General features: G+C 43.1%; 1 protein-coding gene across 1 annotated transcript in view; it reads left to right on the top strand.

The window, feature by feature from the left end:
• The window catches only part of LOC122787719 (WD repeat-containing protein 62-like), a 1,689,893-nt gene that overhangs the window by 1,554,415 nt on the left and 115,802 nt on the right, over nucleotides 1-19,676 (top strand). Inside the window, exon 28 of the mRNA XM_044054617.1 lies at nucleotides 14,908-15,786. Coding sequence (XP_043910552.1) covers nucleotides 14,908-15,786 — 879 coding nt within the window. The remainder of the gene's footprint in view (nucleotides 1-14,907; nucleotides 15,787-19,676) is intronic.

Here is a 19,676-nt window from a genome sequence, read left to right as displayed (position 1 = left end):
AAAGCCAAATTACTGGATGCTCCCTTAAACCAAGACCGTCTGTTTGGCAACAAAGCAGAAGAAGTTCTTAAAAAGATGGAGGAAAAAGCTAAATCTATGCAAACTGTTAAACATTTCCTGCAAGTTCAGCCTCCCAGATTTAGTAGGCATTGGCCTTCAAATAATTGGTCCTTTCCTGTCTCTTCCAGGCCTTCAGTCCAAATCCAGAAACAGCAGACCACCTAGGCCACAGTCTCAAGGTACTCACAGGCCTAAGCAGTGGGGGGCTCCCACTTCCAAACTGGAAGTAGTAAGACATCCCCCTATGGTAAACTATCACAATGACTTAACCTTAAACCTTCCAAGCCCTGCTCAACTGAGCACACCTTTAGGGGAAAGATCGCCCTGCATGCAAAAAACTGCGAACTCATTACCCAAGACAAATGGGTTTTAAATATAGTTTCCCAAGGATACAGATTCCACTTCCACACCTTACCAACCCCAAAAGGTTGGCCAGACCTACCCCCAAATCAGTGGGCGGAGGCTCAACAGCAGGTTTTCTCTCTTTTAAGTATCAGGGCTATTCAACGTGTCCCAGCAGAAGAATGGGGACAAGGTTTTTACTCAAGACTTTTCCTGGTACCCATAAAAGACAACTCCTGGCGTCCTATCCTGGACCTGTCTATCCTAAACACTTTTTTGGTAATTCCAAAATTCAAAATGCTAACTCTTCATCATCTGCTTCCCATGCCTGGTTGGCAACATTAGATTTAAAAGAAGCCTACCTGCACATCCCAATAAGAGATTCTTGCAGAAAATACCTACGCTTCAGAGCAGGCTACATGCACTATCAGTTCTCTGCACTACACTTTGGCTTATCTACTGTGCCCAGGGTATTCACAAAATGCCTAGCTCCAGTCATTGCATTCTGCAGGCAAAGAAATATTCAAATATACCCATCCCTGGATGATTGTCTAATTCAGGCAGAAAGCCAGGACATACTATTAAATCATTTGGCATTTATAAAGAAACTGCTAACCTCACTGGGGTACACCATAAATAAAAAGAAATCTCATCTAGTACCCTGCCAACAGATTGTATTCCTGGGAGCAAGCTTGAACACAACTTCCCAGATGGCCTACCTCACACCAGAGAAACAAGTTTATCTGACAGCCTACTTCAAATTGCTGGCCACAAAGATCCAGTTAACTGCAAGGAAAATACTGCAGGCTCTGGGGTTCATAGCCTCTTGCATCCTACTAATTCCATATGCAAGACTGCATATGAGGAAACTACAATGGTATCTAAAAAGCCTATGGTGTCAACATTCTCAGGACCTGGAATCAGTGATTCCTATCATCCCTTGTATAAAGACAGAATTCCTTTGGTGGGCAGAGGCCTGCTACCTCAACAAGGGACTGCCATTCACTCTACCCCCTGCCGCCCAAACCCTAACAACAGACGCATCAAACTACGCATGGGGAGCTCACTTGGCAGGGCAGTGCATTCAGGGCAAATGGACCCCGAGTCAAATGCACCTGCATATCAATCAAAAAGAAATGTTAGCTGTACAGAATGCTCTGACAGCCTTCAAGGACCACATCCTTCCAGGACAATTATTGGTAAAAACAGACAACACCACCATTGTGGTACATAAACAGGCAGGGGGGAACCCACTCTTACCTCCTCTGCAGACTAGCCATGGCTCTGTGGAGCAGAGCCTTGAGCTACCAAGTGTACCTACAGGCTCAATTCCTGCCAGGTAAGCTAAACTCTCTGGCAGATGACCTAAGCAGAAATCTCATGGACCCACACGAGTGGAAACTGGAACCAAAGATATTCAACACGTTGGGAAACAAATGGAGGAGCCCAGAGATAGACCTGTTTGCCTCCCTCAGAACTACCAATTGGACAAATTCTGCACAAGGACTCCCCACAGACAAGCTTGGAAAGTGGATGTCCTGTCCTTCACCTGGGAAAACCTCTCAGTTTATGCCTTTCCCCCTCTGCCTCTCCTCTCCAAAGTCCTACTAAAGATCAAACAGGACAAACCAAGGATACTCATTGCACCAGATTGGCCACGCCAACACTGGTAACCCCCTCTTGTGCAGTGTGTCACTGCTGGAACCATCGCACCTGCCTCAGACCCCTTCCCTGCAGTCCCAGCAGGAGGGCTAGATTCTGCACCCTCAAACCCTGAACCTTGCAGCCTGGCTAATTACCTGAGCTTTCCATTACCATCCCTCAGTAAGCAAATGCTGGATGTCATTCTGGAGGCAAGGAGGCCTAGTACTAGAAAATCCTATGCTGAAAAGTGGAAAAGATTCTGTTGCTGGAGCCAAACTTAGGGGATGGGCGCAACAGTGCCCAGTTTACTGCATATTCTTCAATACTTAACAGAGATGCTTCACAAGAGCCTTTCCTTCTCTTCTATTAAAATTCATGCCTCTGCCATTTCAGCACATTGTAATACAGAGCCACCCCTCTTCTCTCACCCACTGCTGAAGCAATTCCTCAGAGGGGCCAAAAATTTAAGACCACCCAGGAGAGCCCCTACTCCAGCCTGGGACCTTAACTTGGTATTGGAAAAGCTCACTCTACCTCCCTTTGAGACAGCTGCAACTGCAGAGTTGAAATTCCTTTCTTGGAAAACAGCCTTCCTTCTAGCCATCACTTCAGCAAGAAGAGTGTCTGAATTACAGGCCCTCATGGCAGTGGAGCCCTTCATCATCTTCCATGCAAACAGGGTGTCCCTCAGAACCAATCCTTCCTTTATGCCAAAGGTGATATCCAGTGTGGCCCTTAATCAGTCCATTCATTTGCCAACCTTATTTTCTAATCCAAAGAACAAAGGAGAACGAATACTGCACTCTTGGGATTCGCACAGACAACTTAGATTTTATTTGGACAGGACTAAGCCTCTCAAAAAAACTGAACAGCTGCTAGTTGCCTTTGCTGCAGGGGCAGAGGGGAAGGCCATTTCAGAACAAACCATTTATAAATGGATAGGCCATTGCATTCATTTCTGCTATAAGCACCATGGAAAACCTACCTCACGGGATAAGATCACATTCCACCAGGGCTGCATCTACTTCAACAGCCTTTCTCAGAGGTGTTCCTACCAGGGACATACTAGAAGCTGTTACCTGGAGTTCTGTTCATACCTTCACCAAGCATTACCACGTGCCTATTTTCTCTAAATCCAGAGCTGGTTTTGCCACTGCAGCCTTGCAGGGCCTAATAGCTGGTCCTAATCCTCTAATTGCCTCCTCCCTTCCTTAGCTTTGGGAATTTACCCAAATGTAATGACTGCAACAGTGAAACACGAAGAACATTGTACAGTTTTGTACACTTACCATAAATTTAGATGTTTGAGTGTATTCACTGTTGCAGTCCTGGTTACCCTCCCTCCCTCCAGCCCCCTGACTTCTATTTGCTATACCTCTCTTATTGTTTACTGTATTTAAGCTTTCTGGTGTATGTGCTTATAATTGGAGCTGTAACCTTATATATAATTGCTTCCCATTATGGGGGCACCTGACATCTGGGGCAAGAAAAACTGATGTAATGCCATCGGCTGCATGCTTTATACCCCTGACTACCTGATGTCATGGAAGAAGAGACAGCAACCGACACAGGACCCAAGACTTTGATAATCAGGCCGGCTGAGGGCTACCTTCAAGCAGATAACCCAAATGTAATGACTGCAACAGTGAATACACTAGAACATCTACATTTATGGCAAGTGTACACAACTGTACTTTCCGCATGCTGCAGCAAGCCAAAAGCCTTTAACAAGTAACATGGTAGAACCCACCCTATGTTTCATTAATGTCCTAATTCTTCTACTTATAGGAAACCTTTGGATTATAATGTGATTATATGGGGGGGGGGTCACTGATGCATCATTGTTGCAGAGCCTGTCTGTAATGCCGTCTAGTAAAGCAGTCCTGTAGTTAGAGATAACAATAGTATGTATGACATTACATGAATTGCATAAGAAATAGATTTACTAAATCTGACTGTAGCAATCTGTGTAATACAAATTCAAATATCAGAAAATATTTTAGGAAACATGTTTAGTATAAAGCCCATGGGAGTATGAGTCGGAGTGGTTATAATAAAGTTTCTAGAGCAGTTCTTAAAATATAGGTGACATAATAATGACACAGCTTCAGTGATGGTATTAAATGAGAAACTTATCTAGCTCTAATATTAATTAGTGGCTGAAGAAGAAAGGACAGCCAAGCTGTGTCTCTAGGCCATTGCGTGACTGCAAGGAGGTAGCTCTGGTCCTTTATAAGATCTTTGCAATAAGTAGGGCATAGTCAAAAATAGGCGGGCATCAGTGTGGACCAAACAGAAAAAAATCCAGGTGGTCCGGCAGGTCCAGCACTGACCAGGTGGAATTAGAAACTGAAGCAAGCCAGATGGCTCTAGAAAAACAGTTTTCGTGCTGTAGTCACTTCACTTGTGCTTTTAAGGCACCAATTCCTCATAAGATGCATCTTGGCACGTGTGCCTTAAGTAAAATTAGACACAAAGGGGCTTATTGCGGTATATTGTGGATTCAGTACATATCTAGACATTTGCAGATATCTTCTGAGCACAGAAACCAGGTAGCTAATGTCCAAAGCAAGAATGTAAAAGCCATTGAACAATAAAATAGTGACTTTCAGTTGATCGAGTAGTTTTATAAGCTGCTGATGCCCAGTGTAGACTGTTACTTTGAATTGGTACTTGCACTGGCAGGCTTTCCAGTTTAACTTGCTCATAGGCCAAAATGGTATAGTCTATCACCTTTATCGAACAAATATTTAAGATTTATCCCTCCTGGTTAGTTGCTTTAGGGTCTTCTTTTAATCATAGTGGTCAAGTCATGTAGAAGCATTTTGCATTGAGCATAGAAACAGGCAGTAATTCACTGCACTTGCTCCAGTATAAAAAGTAGATTCAGTGTGCTTAACAGTAGGTTCAGTAATCCCCTGCCGAAGTCTAAACTACTTTGAGATGATAAACCATCCCCTGCAGAAGTCTAAACTACTTTGAGATGATAAACCATCCCCTGCCGAAGTCTAAACTACTTTGAGATGATAAACCATCCCCTGCCGAAGTCTAAACTACTTTGAGATGATAAACCATCCTCTGCCGAAGTCTAAACTACTTTGAGATGATAAACCATTACCTGCAGAAGTCTAAACTACTTTGAGATGATAAACCATCCCCTGCCGAAGTCTAAACTACTTTGAGATGATAAACCATCCCCTGCAGAAGTCTAAACTACTCTGAGATGATAAACCATCCCCTGCAGAAGTCTAAACTACTTGGGGATAATGAGCCACTCGGAATTAGCCTGCTTTCAGCAAAGCACAGCTACACTAATCTATAGCGCCTTCCATTACTAGTTGTCTTGCCCACTCAGGTCGTAGACCTGTAGAGGTGATCATCAGTTCCTTATAAGTGAAATCTTTTCATTTAGTCTAAAAATGAGTAGAACTCCCCAGCATCCCATAAAGCTGTAGAGGTATACAGGCAAAGCAGTAAATACATCAGTGATGCAATCCCAAAATCAGGTTTCAGCACAGATTCAAGCAAATAGATCTGCATAGTTCACTTCTAGCCAGCCACCATCGTGCCTTTATTCCATCCAAGCTCGATATTAGAAGTAACCAATGCATTCTTTGATACCAATTGATCTGTAATAGGAGCCTCTTTAAATGTTTAGGAATTCCATTCTGTCATCTCTAGTTGTGGTGGTCCCTTCAGCAAGCCTCGTCTGTTGAGAGTTTCCTGTATGTTGTGTAAGTATATGCTAGTTATCCGATAACCGATTGTTAGCAAATGCCATACGTGCATTATTTTCCTTGATTTTGCTGGAAGGTGTTCCCTGGTGATTACAGGGCAAAGTGGTGGGTACAGGAGAAAAGCATCCTTAACCAGTCGGCGCATGAAATTAATGTGTGCTCTTCCACAATTACTTGTCCACCCTGAAATGCAGGAGTGTCCAGAAGAATATGCTAAATTGCAATTGTTTGAGAGGATGAATCCAGCCTTAGGACCATAAATGAGAGTGCTCTTATAGATCAGCTGGTACAGAAAAAGCATAATCTGTAGATCTGAATTAGTTAACTTCATTTTATCTGCAAACTGTGGGTATTCGGATCCATATTGGATCCAAGCCGGCAAATTATTTTCTAGCATCTGCTCCAAGCTCCTCCCCTGCCCATAATGCACCACCATCTCCTGCCTTCCCCCAGATCTCATTTGCCGAGCCACAGTGAGCATCGTGGTCTCTTTGCTCTGAGCTCAGGGATAAGTAAGTTGGGATTGTTCTTCCTATTTAGTGTGTCTGTGATCGTTAGTGTATCCTACCTCCCCCATTAGTATAACGCTTTGTTCGTTGGTTCAAAAAAAAAAGTTTTTTGTTTTGTCAGTTGCTGTTAAGCCCACTTTCCCTCAGTGTGTGTGTGTGTTCTATTCTTTCTGTAGGGAGTGGCATTCAGTTTTGGACTATGGCTGATCAGCCTAAATCAGTCTTCAAAAAATGTACAGTGTGTGGCCAAAAGCTCTCCCCGGCTGATGGTCACACACTGTGCGTAATTTGTTTGGGAGTGCCCCATTTATCCACCCAGTGTGCTATCTGTACGGGTTTTAACCCAAGAGCTCTCAGAGATCGAAAGGCGAAATTGGTCACCAGGGGTCTTCTCCCTGCTTCTATGCTGGATTCTGCTTTGGCCTCTGTCTCCGGTACTCCCACCAAATCTCCCACCCAGACAGGGACTCAAACTCCTGCTTCTTCTGGTGCTGGGGCAGACAAACAAAAAGAAAAAGAAGGAGACAAGGACAGAGAAAGGCACAGGGAGGATAAAGAAAGGAGGAGGGATAGGCCTCGTAAGAGATCCCCGGACATGGAGCCTTTCCTTAGCCCTCCTTCTAAGACTTCGAGGCCAGTTTCTGCACGACTCCGATCGCCCCATTTCTCGCCGGAGCTGCTGGAATCTTCGGATCCAAGGCCTTCCTCACCCTTACTGCGCAGACCAGCCAGATCTGAGTCTGTTGCTTCTTGGCAATTGACTCGGAGCCTATCGGACTTAGACATGGACAGGATGATGCGGAGATTTCTTTAGGCTCAAATACATATGGGAGTCTTGCCAGGCCCCTCTCCCTCCGGAGGGGGGACCTCTATGCCCTTTTTCTGCCCCATCTCTCCTTCCCCGATCTGAGCGACTGCTTCGGGGTTTTTGGATCAGAGGCTCTTTGGAACTTGTAGTTCGGCACAGACGGTTCCGCCAACCTCAACTCTGGCTGTTACCTTGATTTCCTTGGATCCGGATGATTCTCGGAGCCATGGACAGGGAGTTGGACCTGATGGAACAGATTCTTCTTCGGCTCCGGCTTGTTTGGATCCGAACCGTTCCCTTGGACCTCAGGCTACCCTTGCTTCGGCTCCGATCCCCGCTTTGGATCCAGGGAGGGCTTCTTCCTTGCTGGGTGCCAAGGAGGTACGCTCTCCATCGGCATTCGAAGTGGTGGAGAGGGTTCTCTCCCAAGGATTGAGACCCCAGCCCATCTCCTCGGATTCCACCCAGACCCTGCTGCATTTGGTGTCTACTCCCTTCATCCTGTCTCAAGGACAGCCCGTGCCAGAGGACCCCCAGGTTATTCCCTCTGAGGGAACCCCCTGTGGCTCACGAGTCCTCTTTGGAGTGTCCCACTGAAGAGGGAAACCATAAGCGCAAGTGCAAAAGGAGGCACTTGGACTCCCCTGAGTCCCTCACTACGGACACAGACTTAAAGGAGAAGGTTCCCCCAGGTCACTTCCTGAAGATGTCTCCTTCGGAGACATCATGGAGATTCTACGCCAGAGGGAAGGTTGGTCAGCCCCAAAACCTTCTACGAATGAGTCCATGTTCCTGGAGGCCTTTGGCATGGGCCCATCTACTTCCTAGGTGTCCCCGCCAATGGATCCCTTGGTGGACCTTATCACCACGCGGGCATGGAAGGAGCCTGACACTGTAGAGCCTATCCCCAAATGCCCTGACAAGATTCTGTCTCGTCCCACCGACAGACAACCATGGTCTAAAGGAGCCCCCATTGACGCTGTAGTGGTCGCAGCAGCCACCAAGAAGGAACTAGCACAGGAGAGTTCCTCAGTCTACCCTCCGGACAAGGAGTCCAGGTCGGTGGATAGGTTTGGGAAGCGTGTTTACTCGTCAGTGACTTTTTTCATCCATGCGCTGAACTATTTGGCACATGTTATCCGGCTTCAGCGAGACCTTGTCTCAGAATTCGCTGAGTCGCCCCCAGAGTCCTTATCACAGCAGGACAAACAACTGTTCTCCGTGAAAATGTCGACTGTGAAGTCTGTATCGAACATGTCCATGCGTTTCCTTTCCCAAGCTACGGAAGGAGTGGCTAGGGCGGATGGGACAGGCATAGCCATGAGGCGTCACGCCTGGCTCAGGTTGTGTCAGTTTGCGGACCCTTTCAAGGCATCATTTATTAATGCCCCCTATGATGGTTCCTCCCTTTTCGGGAAGACGGTATGTGACACTCTTGTCCAGAGCGAAAAAGACGAGAAGACTTTGTCTGCCATCGGGATCTGCTTCTCTAACCCTCAGCGGTCCTTTTCTAGGAATCAAAGAGGGCAAAAGAAGATGTGGTTCCAGAAATCTCACTTTTCCTGGGAGTTTCGGGACAACTATTCCCCCAGAGGCAGAGGGGGACAGGATCGACACTGACCCAGAGGTAGATGGGGTCCTAGGAATATCGGGTCTAGAGAACCTTTTTCTGACAGGCCTGCCCAACAGCCCTGAGGGGATGCCCGACTGTTCTACTCTGGAGGCATTCGGGGGGAGATTGTCATTGCACCCAGTGGCATGGGTGTCCATAACTGCAGATCGTTGGGTGCTACAAATAATATCCAGAGGCTACACTATCCCATTTGTTGCCCTGCTTAGGCCTACAAGACACCTCCCGGATGTTCCACCCGCTCACAGGGAGGCCGCAGCTTTAGAGGTTTTAAAGCTACTTCAAAAACTAGCCATCTAACCGGTCCCCTTCTGCCAGTCTGGATTAGGTGTTTACTCCAGGTTCTTTTTAGTGCCAAAAAAGATGGGAAATCTCAGGCCCATCTTGGACCTGTCAACCCTGAACCTGTCTGTCGCCAAAGAAAAGTTCCGGATGGTCACCTTACAGTCCATTCTACCTTATCTCCGAGAGTGTGACTGGATGTGCTCGTTAGACCTGCAGGATGCCTACTACCATATCAAAGTTCACAGAAGCTTCAGGAGGTTTTTTTGCTTCCGGCTGGGAGCCAGTCACTTCCAGTTCAGAGCTCTACCCTTCGGTCTCACCACAGCCCCAGGGTGTTCACCAAGGTAATGGCAGTCATAGCAGCTCACCTGAGGCTTCAGGGAATTCAGGTCTTTCTGTACCTGGACGACTGGCTCTTTGCTGCGTCCACCAAGCGTCTTCTTTGTCTGGCCCGAGACTACTTTCTTCTCTTGGCAGATCGATTGGGGATTACAGTCAGTGTTCACAAATCCCAATTGCAACCAGTACAAGTTCTAGACTTCATCAGGGCACGGCTAGACACTTTGCAGCTAAAAGTTTTCTTAACACCAGAAAGGATCTTGCATTTCAGGTGTCACATAGCTCAAATAGTGAACCTCAAATTTCCAAAGGCGAGCGATGTTCTCCTGGCTCTGGGCTCCATGGCTGCCTCTATATCTATTCTTCCTTGCGCACGCCTTCATATGCGGGTTCTTCAGTGGACTCTGGCAGTCCAGTGGTCATGGCTATACCTGCCCATGGATTTTCCGATCAAAATCAGTCACACCTGCAGGACGTCCCTCCTTTGGTGGCTAAGTTCACCGGAGGTTGCAGCGGGATGCCCCTTCGTGTCATCCCCAGTCCCAAGCCACAGTGACCACGGATGCCTTCCAACTCGGGTGGGGGGGGGCATTGTTTGGGAAGGATAGTCCAAGGCATGTGGTCCCAGACGGAGACCAAGTTGCACATAAATGTTCTAGAGATGAGGGCAGTGCTTTTAGCATTGAAAGCCTTTCACATTATCCTCCCTCTCAGAATGATTGCAATTCGTTGTCTGGTATGTCAACAAACAAGGGGAACCAGATCCTATCCCCTGTGTCGCGAGGCCATGAGAGTGTGGGAGTGGGCAACTTCCATCAGTCGGTTTCTGATTGCAATGCACATCCCGGGACACTGCAACATTTTAGCGGACAGATTAAGTCGGGCTATCCTGATGCTGTACGAGTGGTCTCTGAAACAATCAGTAGAGGAGGAGATATTCCTTGCATGGGGACAGCCTTGCTGCGATCTCTTCGCATCTCCTTCCAATGCGAAGTGCAGCGAGTTCTTCGCTCTGATTCCCTCCCCAGGGGATGCCTCCAGAGACGCTCTAGTCCATGTTTGGCCCCCCGGGCTTCTGTATGCTTACCCACCGTTTCCTCTCATTCCGAAGTTTCTTCAGAAAGCTTGCCGACTAGGGTGCAAAGTGATCCTCATTGCCCCATTCTGACCTCGCCAAGTTTAGTTTCCCTTCCTTTGGTCTCATCTTCTAGCTCCTCCATGGATTCTGGATCCCTGCCCAGATCTAATCTCTCATCCTTCGGGTGCCTGCCCGCCCACCCTGGACAGCCTCAAGCTGACAGCTTGGTTGCTCAAGTTCCATTGATTGCCAGGACTCACGGTCTTTCATCCCCTGTAAAATCTATACTAGTGGCCTCACTTAAAGCTTCCACTAGGAAAGTTTATTGCAGTAAATGGAAGCGTTTTTCCATTTGGGCCTCTCACAGGAACCTGGATCCTTTTACAGCCCCTGTTCCGGTGGTGGTAGATTTTTTGACTAGTATCTTTCAGCAAGGAGCTAGCTTCTCCACGGTGAAAGTACAGTTGGCAGCCATTTCTAATTTTCATGTTGGGGAAGATAACATTGCCTTAGCTTCTTCTAGGCTGTGTAAGGCTTTCCTTAAAGGCACTTTTCTTTTGTGTCCTCCTGTCAAAGATTCAGTGCCTCCTTGGGACCTTATCTTCGTCCTCCAGGCATTGATGGCTCCCCCCTTTGAACCTGCAGCTTCAGTGGATCTAAAATATTTGTCTTGGAAGATAGCCTTTCTAGTGGCTATTACATCAGCCAAGAGGGTTTCTGAGCTTCAGGCTTTGTCTACCGTGCCTCCTTATTTGGTCTTCCATAAGGATAGGGTATCTCTCCGTACAAATCCTTCATTCTTATCCAAAGTGGCATCTGAATCAAACATAAACCAGTCTATTAATCTACCCGTTTTCTTTCTCAATTTCCAAAACAAAGGTGAATATAAACTTCACTTGTTAGATGTTCATAGACAACTTTGTTTCTATCTTCATAGAACAAAGTCATTCTGCAAGTCCAACCAATTGTTCGTTTCCTTTTCCAAACCTTTTTTGGGAAAGGCCATTTCCAAGGTTTCCTTAGCTAGATGGATTACTCTTTGCATTTTGTATGTTTACAAAGCAAACGGTTTATCTCCTCCTGGTATAATTAAAGCTCACTCTACCAGGTCCATGGCAACTTCTGCTGCCTTTTGGTCTAGGGTTTCTTTGGATGACATTTGCGCAGCAGCATCTTGGGCAAACCCACTTACCTTCATTTCTCATTATAAATTAGACCTGATTTCCAGAGGAAGAGCATCCTTTGGCTCTGCGGTGCTCAGGAGTATCCTTCCATGAGGGCCTCCCAGGATTTAAGTAGCTGGGGACTCTGTCCCACAGGTTGTAGATAAAATTAAGTTAACTACTTCAGATAGAGAAGTTATGTGCTCACCATAACGTTCCATCTGAGTAGTTATACTTCATTTTTCTGCAGCCTTTCCTCCCTCCGTCCCTCTGACCTTATCATATCCATAAGTACGTTGGGTTCTTTGGACTGAGTTGCTAATGTGTATAGTTGCAGCAAACTCGATCTGAGGGAAGGCAGGAGATGGTGGTGCATTATGGGTAGGGGGAAGAGCTCAGAGCTTGGAGCAGATGCTAGAAAATAATTTGCAGGCTCGGATCGATATGAATCCGAATACCCACAGGTTGCAGAAAAATGAAGTATAACTACTCAGATGGAACGTTATGGTGAGTACATAACTTCTTTTTTTTGGTAGGTTCTTAATACGAGTTTATGTTGTTTGGGGCTTAGAAAACATGAAATTAAGTTCCAGTTTTCATATTTTTTTAGTTTGCTTTGCGTTAGGATTGGAGGCTGCTTTTGGTGAAATTAGTTTATAGGATTGTTGCAGTCACAATGCTGACATCGACTGGAGACCTGTACTTCAAGATTCTCCAAGTTTATTTCACTGTTTTATAACCACTGTAATGTTTGTTCATTGTTATGTAAGCATTATTCATTTTTCCGCAACCGGGTAGCCACCCGGCAATGGAAACATTGGCTCTAGATGATTGCCACTGTTGGTGACACCCACACTCTATGTGCAAAAATGGGAAAAGGGGGCTGTGGATGGATGGATGTAAGCATTATTCTGTTTTGTTGGTCTTCAGTGATGTTTGTATGTATTTTTCCTGAGGTAGCAGTGCACTAACGCAGTTAAGAATGTTGATGGAACCTGGGAATGCTGCCCACCTATAAGATAGTTTATTTTACTTTGAATTTGCTTACTGGGGTTCATGTCTTCATATGCAGTTTTTCTCGCAAAATTAATCTTTTTATGTGCTCTTTTAAGGTATTTTATCTCTTTAAAAAACTCAATCACTGATCCTCATATTTTTGAAATGTTTCACTTCATATTATGTGAACAAATCACAAAAACTTCAGAAAAACAAAATAAAATGAAATAAAACTGAAAAATGGAGCCACATGACTATAAACTTCACAGCTTTATTTACCACATCCACAGTAAGCGCTTTCATCCACTAGGGACTTCTTCAGGCTACATAATTTGTAAGAAACAATACAATCACATTAAATACTGTAAAATCACATGATTAAGACATCAAATGACACAACGTCTTCCTTGTTGAAAAGGCAGTAAATTCTTTTCTGTCATTTAACCCAGGTGAATGGCAGGCATTCAACCTAACCTGCCATTCATATTCCCTCCAACTTAATTCATCTTCTGCATCAAAGTTTTGGTCAACATTTGTTATTTCATCTAAAAAACAAAACTTAAAATCTACATTGCATGCTTTTTCTATGTAATGCCTACTAAGGGCATTTTTTTCATCTTTCACACCAACTGCATATTTATGCTCATACATTCTTTTGTAGAGCTCCCTTGTTGTTCGTCCGACATAAAAAGCTTTGCAGGACATACATATAATCAGGTAAACCACATATCTAGACTTACATGTATATCTGCCCTTAATATGCACAATCATATCACTCAACTTTGCATCCTTCACATCTGTCAACAATAAATGACACAGATTGCATTTACAAAATTTATACATTCCAGGATTTGGACATACACATCTTTTATTATCTAACTTATTTTGAAATAAATTTTTGAGACTCTTGCCTCTTTTCTGCACAAAAACTGAAAAGTCTCCTATCTTTGAATTAATTTCTGAACTACATTTGAGAAATTTCCAGTTTTCTCTGACAATGCTTTTGATAGTATACGAATCCACACTATTTGCATTTTTTGTTACTCACTACCCTATTGCCATTCTTTCTTTTTTCCACCATTTCTTTGAAACAATTTATTTCATCTACTGGATAACCTCTGTTTCTAAATTTGTCACATAAATTGTTGCATTCTATTTCAAAATTATCATCATCATCTGTTAACTGGTGTACTCTCATTAATTGCCCTTTTACAGTATTGGTTTTTGGGGTTTTTTTCAGATGCATACTAACGTAATGTAAATAAGAATTATGTTGTATTTCCTTCTTATATTTAGTAGTAACTAATCCAGCATTTTTTTGTTAATCTTTAAATCTAAAAAATTAATAGTATCAGCTTCAAATACAAAAGTAAACTTAAGAAATGTACATACATTAAGTACAGCAACAATTCTTCTAGTAACCTTGCATCCCCTCTCCAAATTAAAAAGGCATCATCAATGAAACGCTTGTAAAATACAATATTTTTCATAAAAATACTGTTGAAAACATGACATTTTTCCCATCCATGCATGAAAATATTAGCATAGCTGGGTGCCATAGCAGCACCCACCGCTACACTGTTTACTTGCCTGAATAGCTTTCCATTAAACTCCAAAAAATTATAATTGAGAATAATGTCTAGCATTTCTATTAATAGGTTCACCATATTAAGAGAACATTTCTTAGACTGTAATAATTCTAATCTTACTACCTCCATTCCTTCCTCATTGAGAATAACAGATAATAAGGATTTAACATCGAGTGACTAAAAAATCACTTGTTTCAAGTTTTACATGACCCAGTAATTCCTCAAAGTCAAACGAATCCTTTATATATGATGACCCCATACTAGCAACAACCTGAAGGTGTCTGTCCACAAAAATGGCCATGGCTTCAGTTTTGCTGCCACTGCTGGCAACAGTCGGGCACATTGGAGGTTTATTAAGTTTTTATGAACTTTTGGCAAGCCAAATAAACAACTAATTCTGGGAGACTCAACATACAAAAACTTTCTAGTTTCATCTAATTTGCACCCTGTTAGAAGCCACTCCTCAATTTGGCCATCAATAAAAGAAAAACATCTTTTGATTTTGTTAGACAGTTTTTTCATAAAAAACAGTAAATGTTAACATATCTTCCATCTCACTGATGTATTTGCCTATATCTAAAATTACCAAGGCATTCCCTTTATCGGTTTTATTTCATTTCACTTCATATTATGTTTTTATAGAGCTGTCCTTTCTTTGACATTACAGACATGCTTATTTTCTTTATAGGCATGTACTCGTTTTAATTTATTTCTGTTTTATATGCAGAATGCTCTTCAGAAACAACATTTAAGCTTCCAACTTGCCTTCCAAAGTTAAATGATGGTGAGAAGTCTTCACGGAGGGTCTCCCATCAACCTTCTGCACAAAAAGAAGTCTCTCAGGGCAAAATTTCCAAAGAAAGGTCTTACATGAGTGCAACAGCAAGCTCCAGGGCTAAAATGACTCGCAGTCTCTCTTTAGTAGATAACTTAAATTCAAAGAACTTGGAAATTCAGCAGAATTCACTTGATTTTAGACCTGGTTCTGTTGTGACACTGTGCAGTTCTGAAAAAGAACTCTCAAAAGATGATCCTGGAAGTGAAGACAGTGCTGAGCAAGATTTAAAAGAAAACGCTGTAGATCAGGATATGGCAGGTACCTCTAACAATGGGAATTATGAAGCAAGGACAAACTTAATTTTGAACATTACCAAAGCATTGGACGATAAACCTATGATACCTTCTCTTACACCTGATGTTGCATTGGCCAAAAATAAGTACAAGCTGTGTGCATTTGAAAATCCTAAGACTCCACTTTTAGCTGTGACTCCAACAGAAATGAAGTCTTTGGGCAAGGGTGGGAAAAGTTACATCAAAGACTTGGAGAGTATACAGAATGCTTATGTCACTTGTGATATGGGAGACACTGAAGATGATGATAAAAGTGGGAATCAGAGTATTTCAAAATCTTTTTCGGAGGGAGGTCTGGATCAGGCTTCCCAAGGGGCAAGCTCTCATGTTTCTACTGTGACAGATAGTTTATCAGATAGTGTATACGGGGACAGCATTTCAGATTCGTGCAATGTTGAAGCAGACATTCCTGTGGCTGTGCCAGTCTCTCTCAGAAAAACACATGATTCAGAAGAAAGTCCAGCAGAAACAGAAGGTGAGAACTTTTCACTTGCTTTTTAATTAGCAAATAGCTGTGCTGTTATTCATGTGGCAGCTAAGTAATCTCATTTTCTAACAGACCCTTTTTAGACATGAACAGGTTTAGAATTTAGTCGCATAATGAAGGCATATTGCAGTGACGGGCAAGAGAACAGTATGGTGTTCATCAGAAATATCAACACGATGGTCATTGTAAAGATCACTGTTGCTCTACGATTCCTTATTAACAGGAATAAATCTTAGATGGCTGTCTGACCTTCACCTAATTTTGGGCATCCTTGACCAGGCTGTCAGCTTGATTAATGCCTAAAAGGGAAAGCTGCTGTCACAGTTATTAGTCTTTTTTTTTTTTTTTTTGCTGTATGAAGTAATGAGTTTTTAATATATTTGCCTCTTCCAGGTGACTTCTAGAGAATGGTAAGTACCCAGTTTAGCACTTTTTTTTGTTCTTAAAATAGCCTTTTAATGGTGGCTGAGTTTGTGAAAATTAAGATTGCTCTTTGTTTTCAGTGCAGCATCACAGGAAAATCACTAGTAGGTATGACAGAAAATACAGTTCATTTAAGGACCATTACCACTGCCTTTTTTGTCTGAGGGAGGACTGACAGCTTTCTGCCTGCAAGCACTGTTACATTCAACAAAAATATGCTTCTTTACTAGGCTTGGAATCTTTAGGCCTCTCACAAGCTGTGGAACATTTTGATGCTGGCTCAAGGGGCATCTGTGTCTCTCCCTGCAGGAGAGTCCTCAACTTGTGGCCATAAGCACAAAATTTCACCTAGAAGGAGAGCACAGGTATCACAAAACAGAAAATCATACAAAGCTGGTAGTCAGTCAACAGGCTGCAAACAAGAGGCCGTTGTGACTCCACCAGTTTTGCTGAAACATGGGTGCACTGGATCTACTGAATGAAGTATTGCATTATCTGCCCATGACCCATGGGCCTTATGTACCATGTCCTAGGCTGTCTTAGCCCCTTTGGAGGTAGACAGTGGGAATTTTGTCTCATCCTAGGCAGGCCTCTGCTGATGCAAGTGATACCTCCTGACAGGATACTGGTTTCCAGACACCCACAGCAGATTACTGTCATTTGTAAATTTTGACTGCACCATCGGAAGGGTATGTAAGCAAGACATTTGCTATTATTTTAGTGCAAGAGACACTGGAGAGCTTGATAGTTATCCAGATATCTGGAGGGGTTGTTTTCCTGCAGAAAAGAACTTCCATCTGAAAGTTTGCAAGTTCTGATGTCTGATGGCCACATCCCTTTTCTGCTGATATCTGCCTCAGTCTCTGTCACTTTTGACTATAATAGATTAGCTGGGGAAAATGTGGCTGTATTGTGTAAAATTAGTCCCCAGGCAACCAAGCCTTCAGTATCACGTGTATATATCTGGTGACACTGAAGAGGTAATATCCTCCTACAGATTGTTTGGGCTCAAATTTGGACAAGGAAGGCCTGGAGTATTCTACATAGATTTATTTACCTTTTGGCTAGGATACCACTGTTGAAGAAACTGTTTTATGCTCTCCTCTGGAAGATGTTTCCTTCGGGGGCACTTTAAACCTGATGAGAAAACATTTTAAATGAATGTCAAAAGACGTTTCACAGTCATATAAGAGATATCTAATCCTCTTGGGCATAGAAGAGCTTGGGCCAATGGCTATACCACTTACAGTGTAGGCTTTGAGGATGCCTTTGAGGGTGCATCTCTGGAACCAGACTCCCAACTTTCATACCAGTCCCCCCCCCCCCCCCAAAAAAAAATAGCTTGTTTTGTGGAGTATAGTACTTGTAAAAATCTTTGCAACAACTCACTAGCTGATCTTGTATTGTATTCTTGGATATTTTGAGAGGTGTAGAATAGGTTAAGCACACTTCCTGATAAGGAATGCAGAGCGTTGGACCAATTTGTGGGGAGGAGGTTTATGCATCATCTTTAGTCTTTTTAGCTGTAATTTGCCAAATGCACAGGGAAATATCCTCAAACAGAAGATCTATCCATGGAGTTTTAGTGATGAGGTTCTGAAGGATAAATAGATGCATATAGCTTTTAAGGCGGAAAAGCTAATTATGGTTACTGTGGTGTACATGCTTTCTGTAGGAGTGTAGTAACAAGAACAGTTTTACACAGGCACACTTGACTGAGGAGCCATTGTGTTCCAGATAAGGGGCTGCTGTTGATGCCTCATTGGACAAAAATATGTTTAGTCCCCGTTCCCAAGAGATTTTTAAGAAACAAGAAGAGAAAATAAAAAACATTGCATCAGTCAAGCAACTTTGTCACTCTCCATTTCTTAGGTTGTTAAGAAACTACCCTTCAAAACAGGAACACTTTTATAGAAAGTAATATGCAGCTGACCATTTTAGACAAAAGAAGTCCTTTAACAATAGGCAGGCAGACCTGGAAAGTTAGAAAAGGTGAAGGGATACAAGTCTCACCCTTTCCAAGAGGGTAATGGATATTACCAAATATGGTTTCACTATCCCCTCCCCCTCTCCGTTCTTCTACTCTCCCTTACTACATGTATTTATGGAAATGCTTTCCTATTTCAAGGCATGTGGACCTTGGAGATGTATCCTAAATTTATCTAGGTTGATCAAGTTTCTGATAATCAAACACAAAATTCTAATCTTGCAGATACACATCTTACTCTTTTTACCAAAAACCACAACAGAGATGTGAGGAGAGAGCTGTCCACAGTGTTAAGGTCAAGGACTGGCTTCACTTCCTTGTTACTTGTGAAAAATAAAAACACTTAAATGTTACAATATTAAGCAGCAGTAATTAATAGGCCAACACTTCAGATGTTAATTCCTCTTCTATGAAGGTACTGAAGAAAAGTCAAACAGGCTTAGTCACCGGAATAACTCATCTTTAATTCTTAAGTGCTTTTTGTCCACCAATGTCAGTAAAAAAAAAAAAAAAAGAACCTCCACCCATTGGTTTCATCAGATCACTGTTAAAACTGAGAAACCATAAAAACAAGCATACAATAAAAATAAGGAACAAAAAAAAAACAATCACTAAAATGTTTGGGAAAAATGCAAATGTCTATGCATATGTCTATGTTGTAGCCGAACAGAAAACAAACCAAAACCATCAAAAATATAGGCATAAAAATGTCCAAGAAAGGGAAGAAAGGAACAAACGTGTCATCAATCTAGTGGTTTGTATTAGTGAAATACCTCACATCCAATTTTGTGCAGAAGTGGGCATGTCTGAAATGATTGACGGGGGAAACGGGCATGAAAATGACTGATGACTAACAGGTATGCAGATTTCCACGTGACATCATGGATACATTGGTTGTATCTCTTGCATATTGATAGTGTTGCATGACACTCATTCCAAATTTCACAGCCTGCGACTGGTGAGTGAGGTGGGATTAATTTGGGCCTGTTATTACAGAAAAAATGTCTAGAGCTCTGGTGGGACGCTTGCTGTGTCCGTGAACAGGTAATGAGTTCAGTAAATGGAGACTTAGTCAAGTATGCAGTGTTAGACACAGTGCCCCATGCTGAAGATCGCTGCACCTTAGTGAGGCGGTACATAGTCTGTGTGTAAGGTATGCCATTAGGTATGTTGCATAGATCCAACATAAAGTATCCTGGAATGAGAGAAGGCAGCTGAGAATGTCATAATGTCCTTCTATTCCTATGTTGCAGTATTCTTGGTGTGGGTTTTCCTGCCTACAGGTGACCCATATGTCGGCTCCTATACAAAAGCTTCAGCTTGGCTGTTGCAGCTGCGTGGGACGTCACATGTAGGGCCATAAACCAGGGACCTTAAATGTGACATCTGCACGCACAATCCTCAGAACTTTACAGCCGCAGATGAATTTGCATTGTACGATCGCTCTCCAGATGTCGGATCGATTATA

The sequence above is a fragment of the Protopterus annectens genome, chromosome 1.part0, assembly GCF_019279795.1.
Source record: "Protopterus annectens isolate FY-2018-M chromosome 1.part0, PAN1.0, whole genome shotgun sequence".
NCBI classification, from domain to species: Eukaryota; Metazoa; Chordata; order Ceratodontiformes; family Protopteridae; genus Protopterus; species Protopterus annectens.
This window is presented reverse-complemented; position numbering and strand designations above follow the sequence as displayed.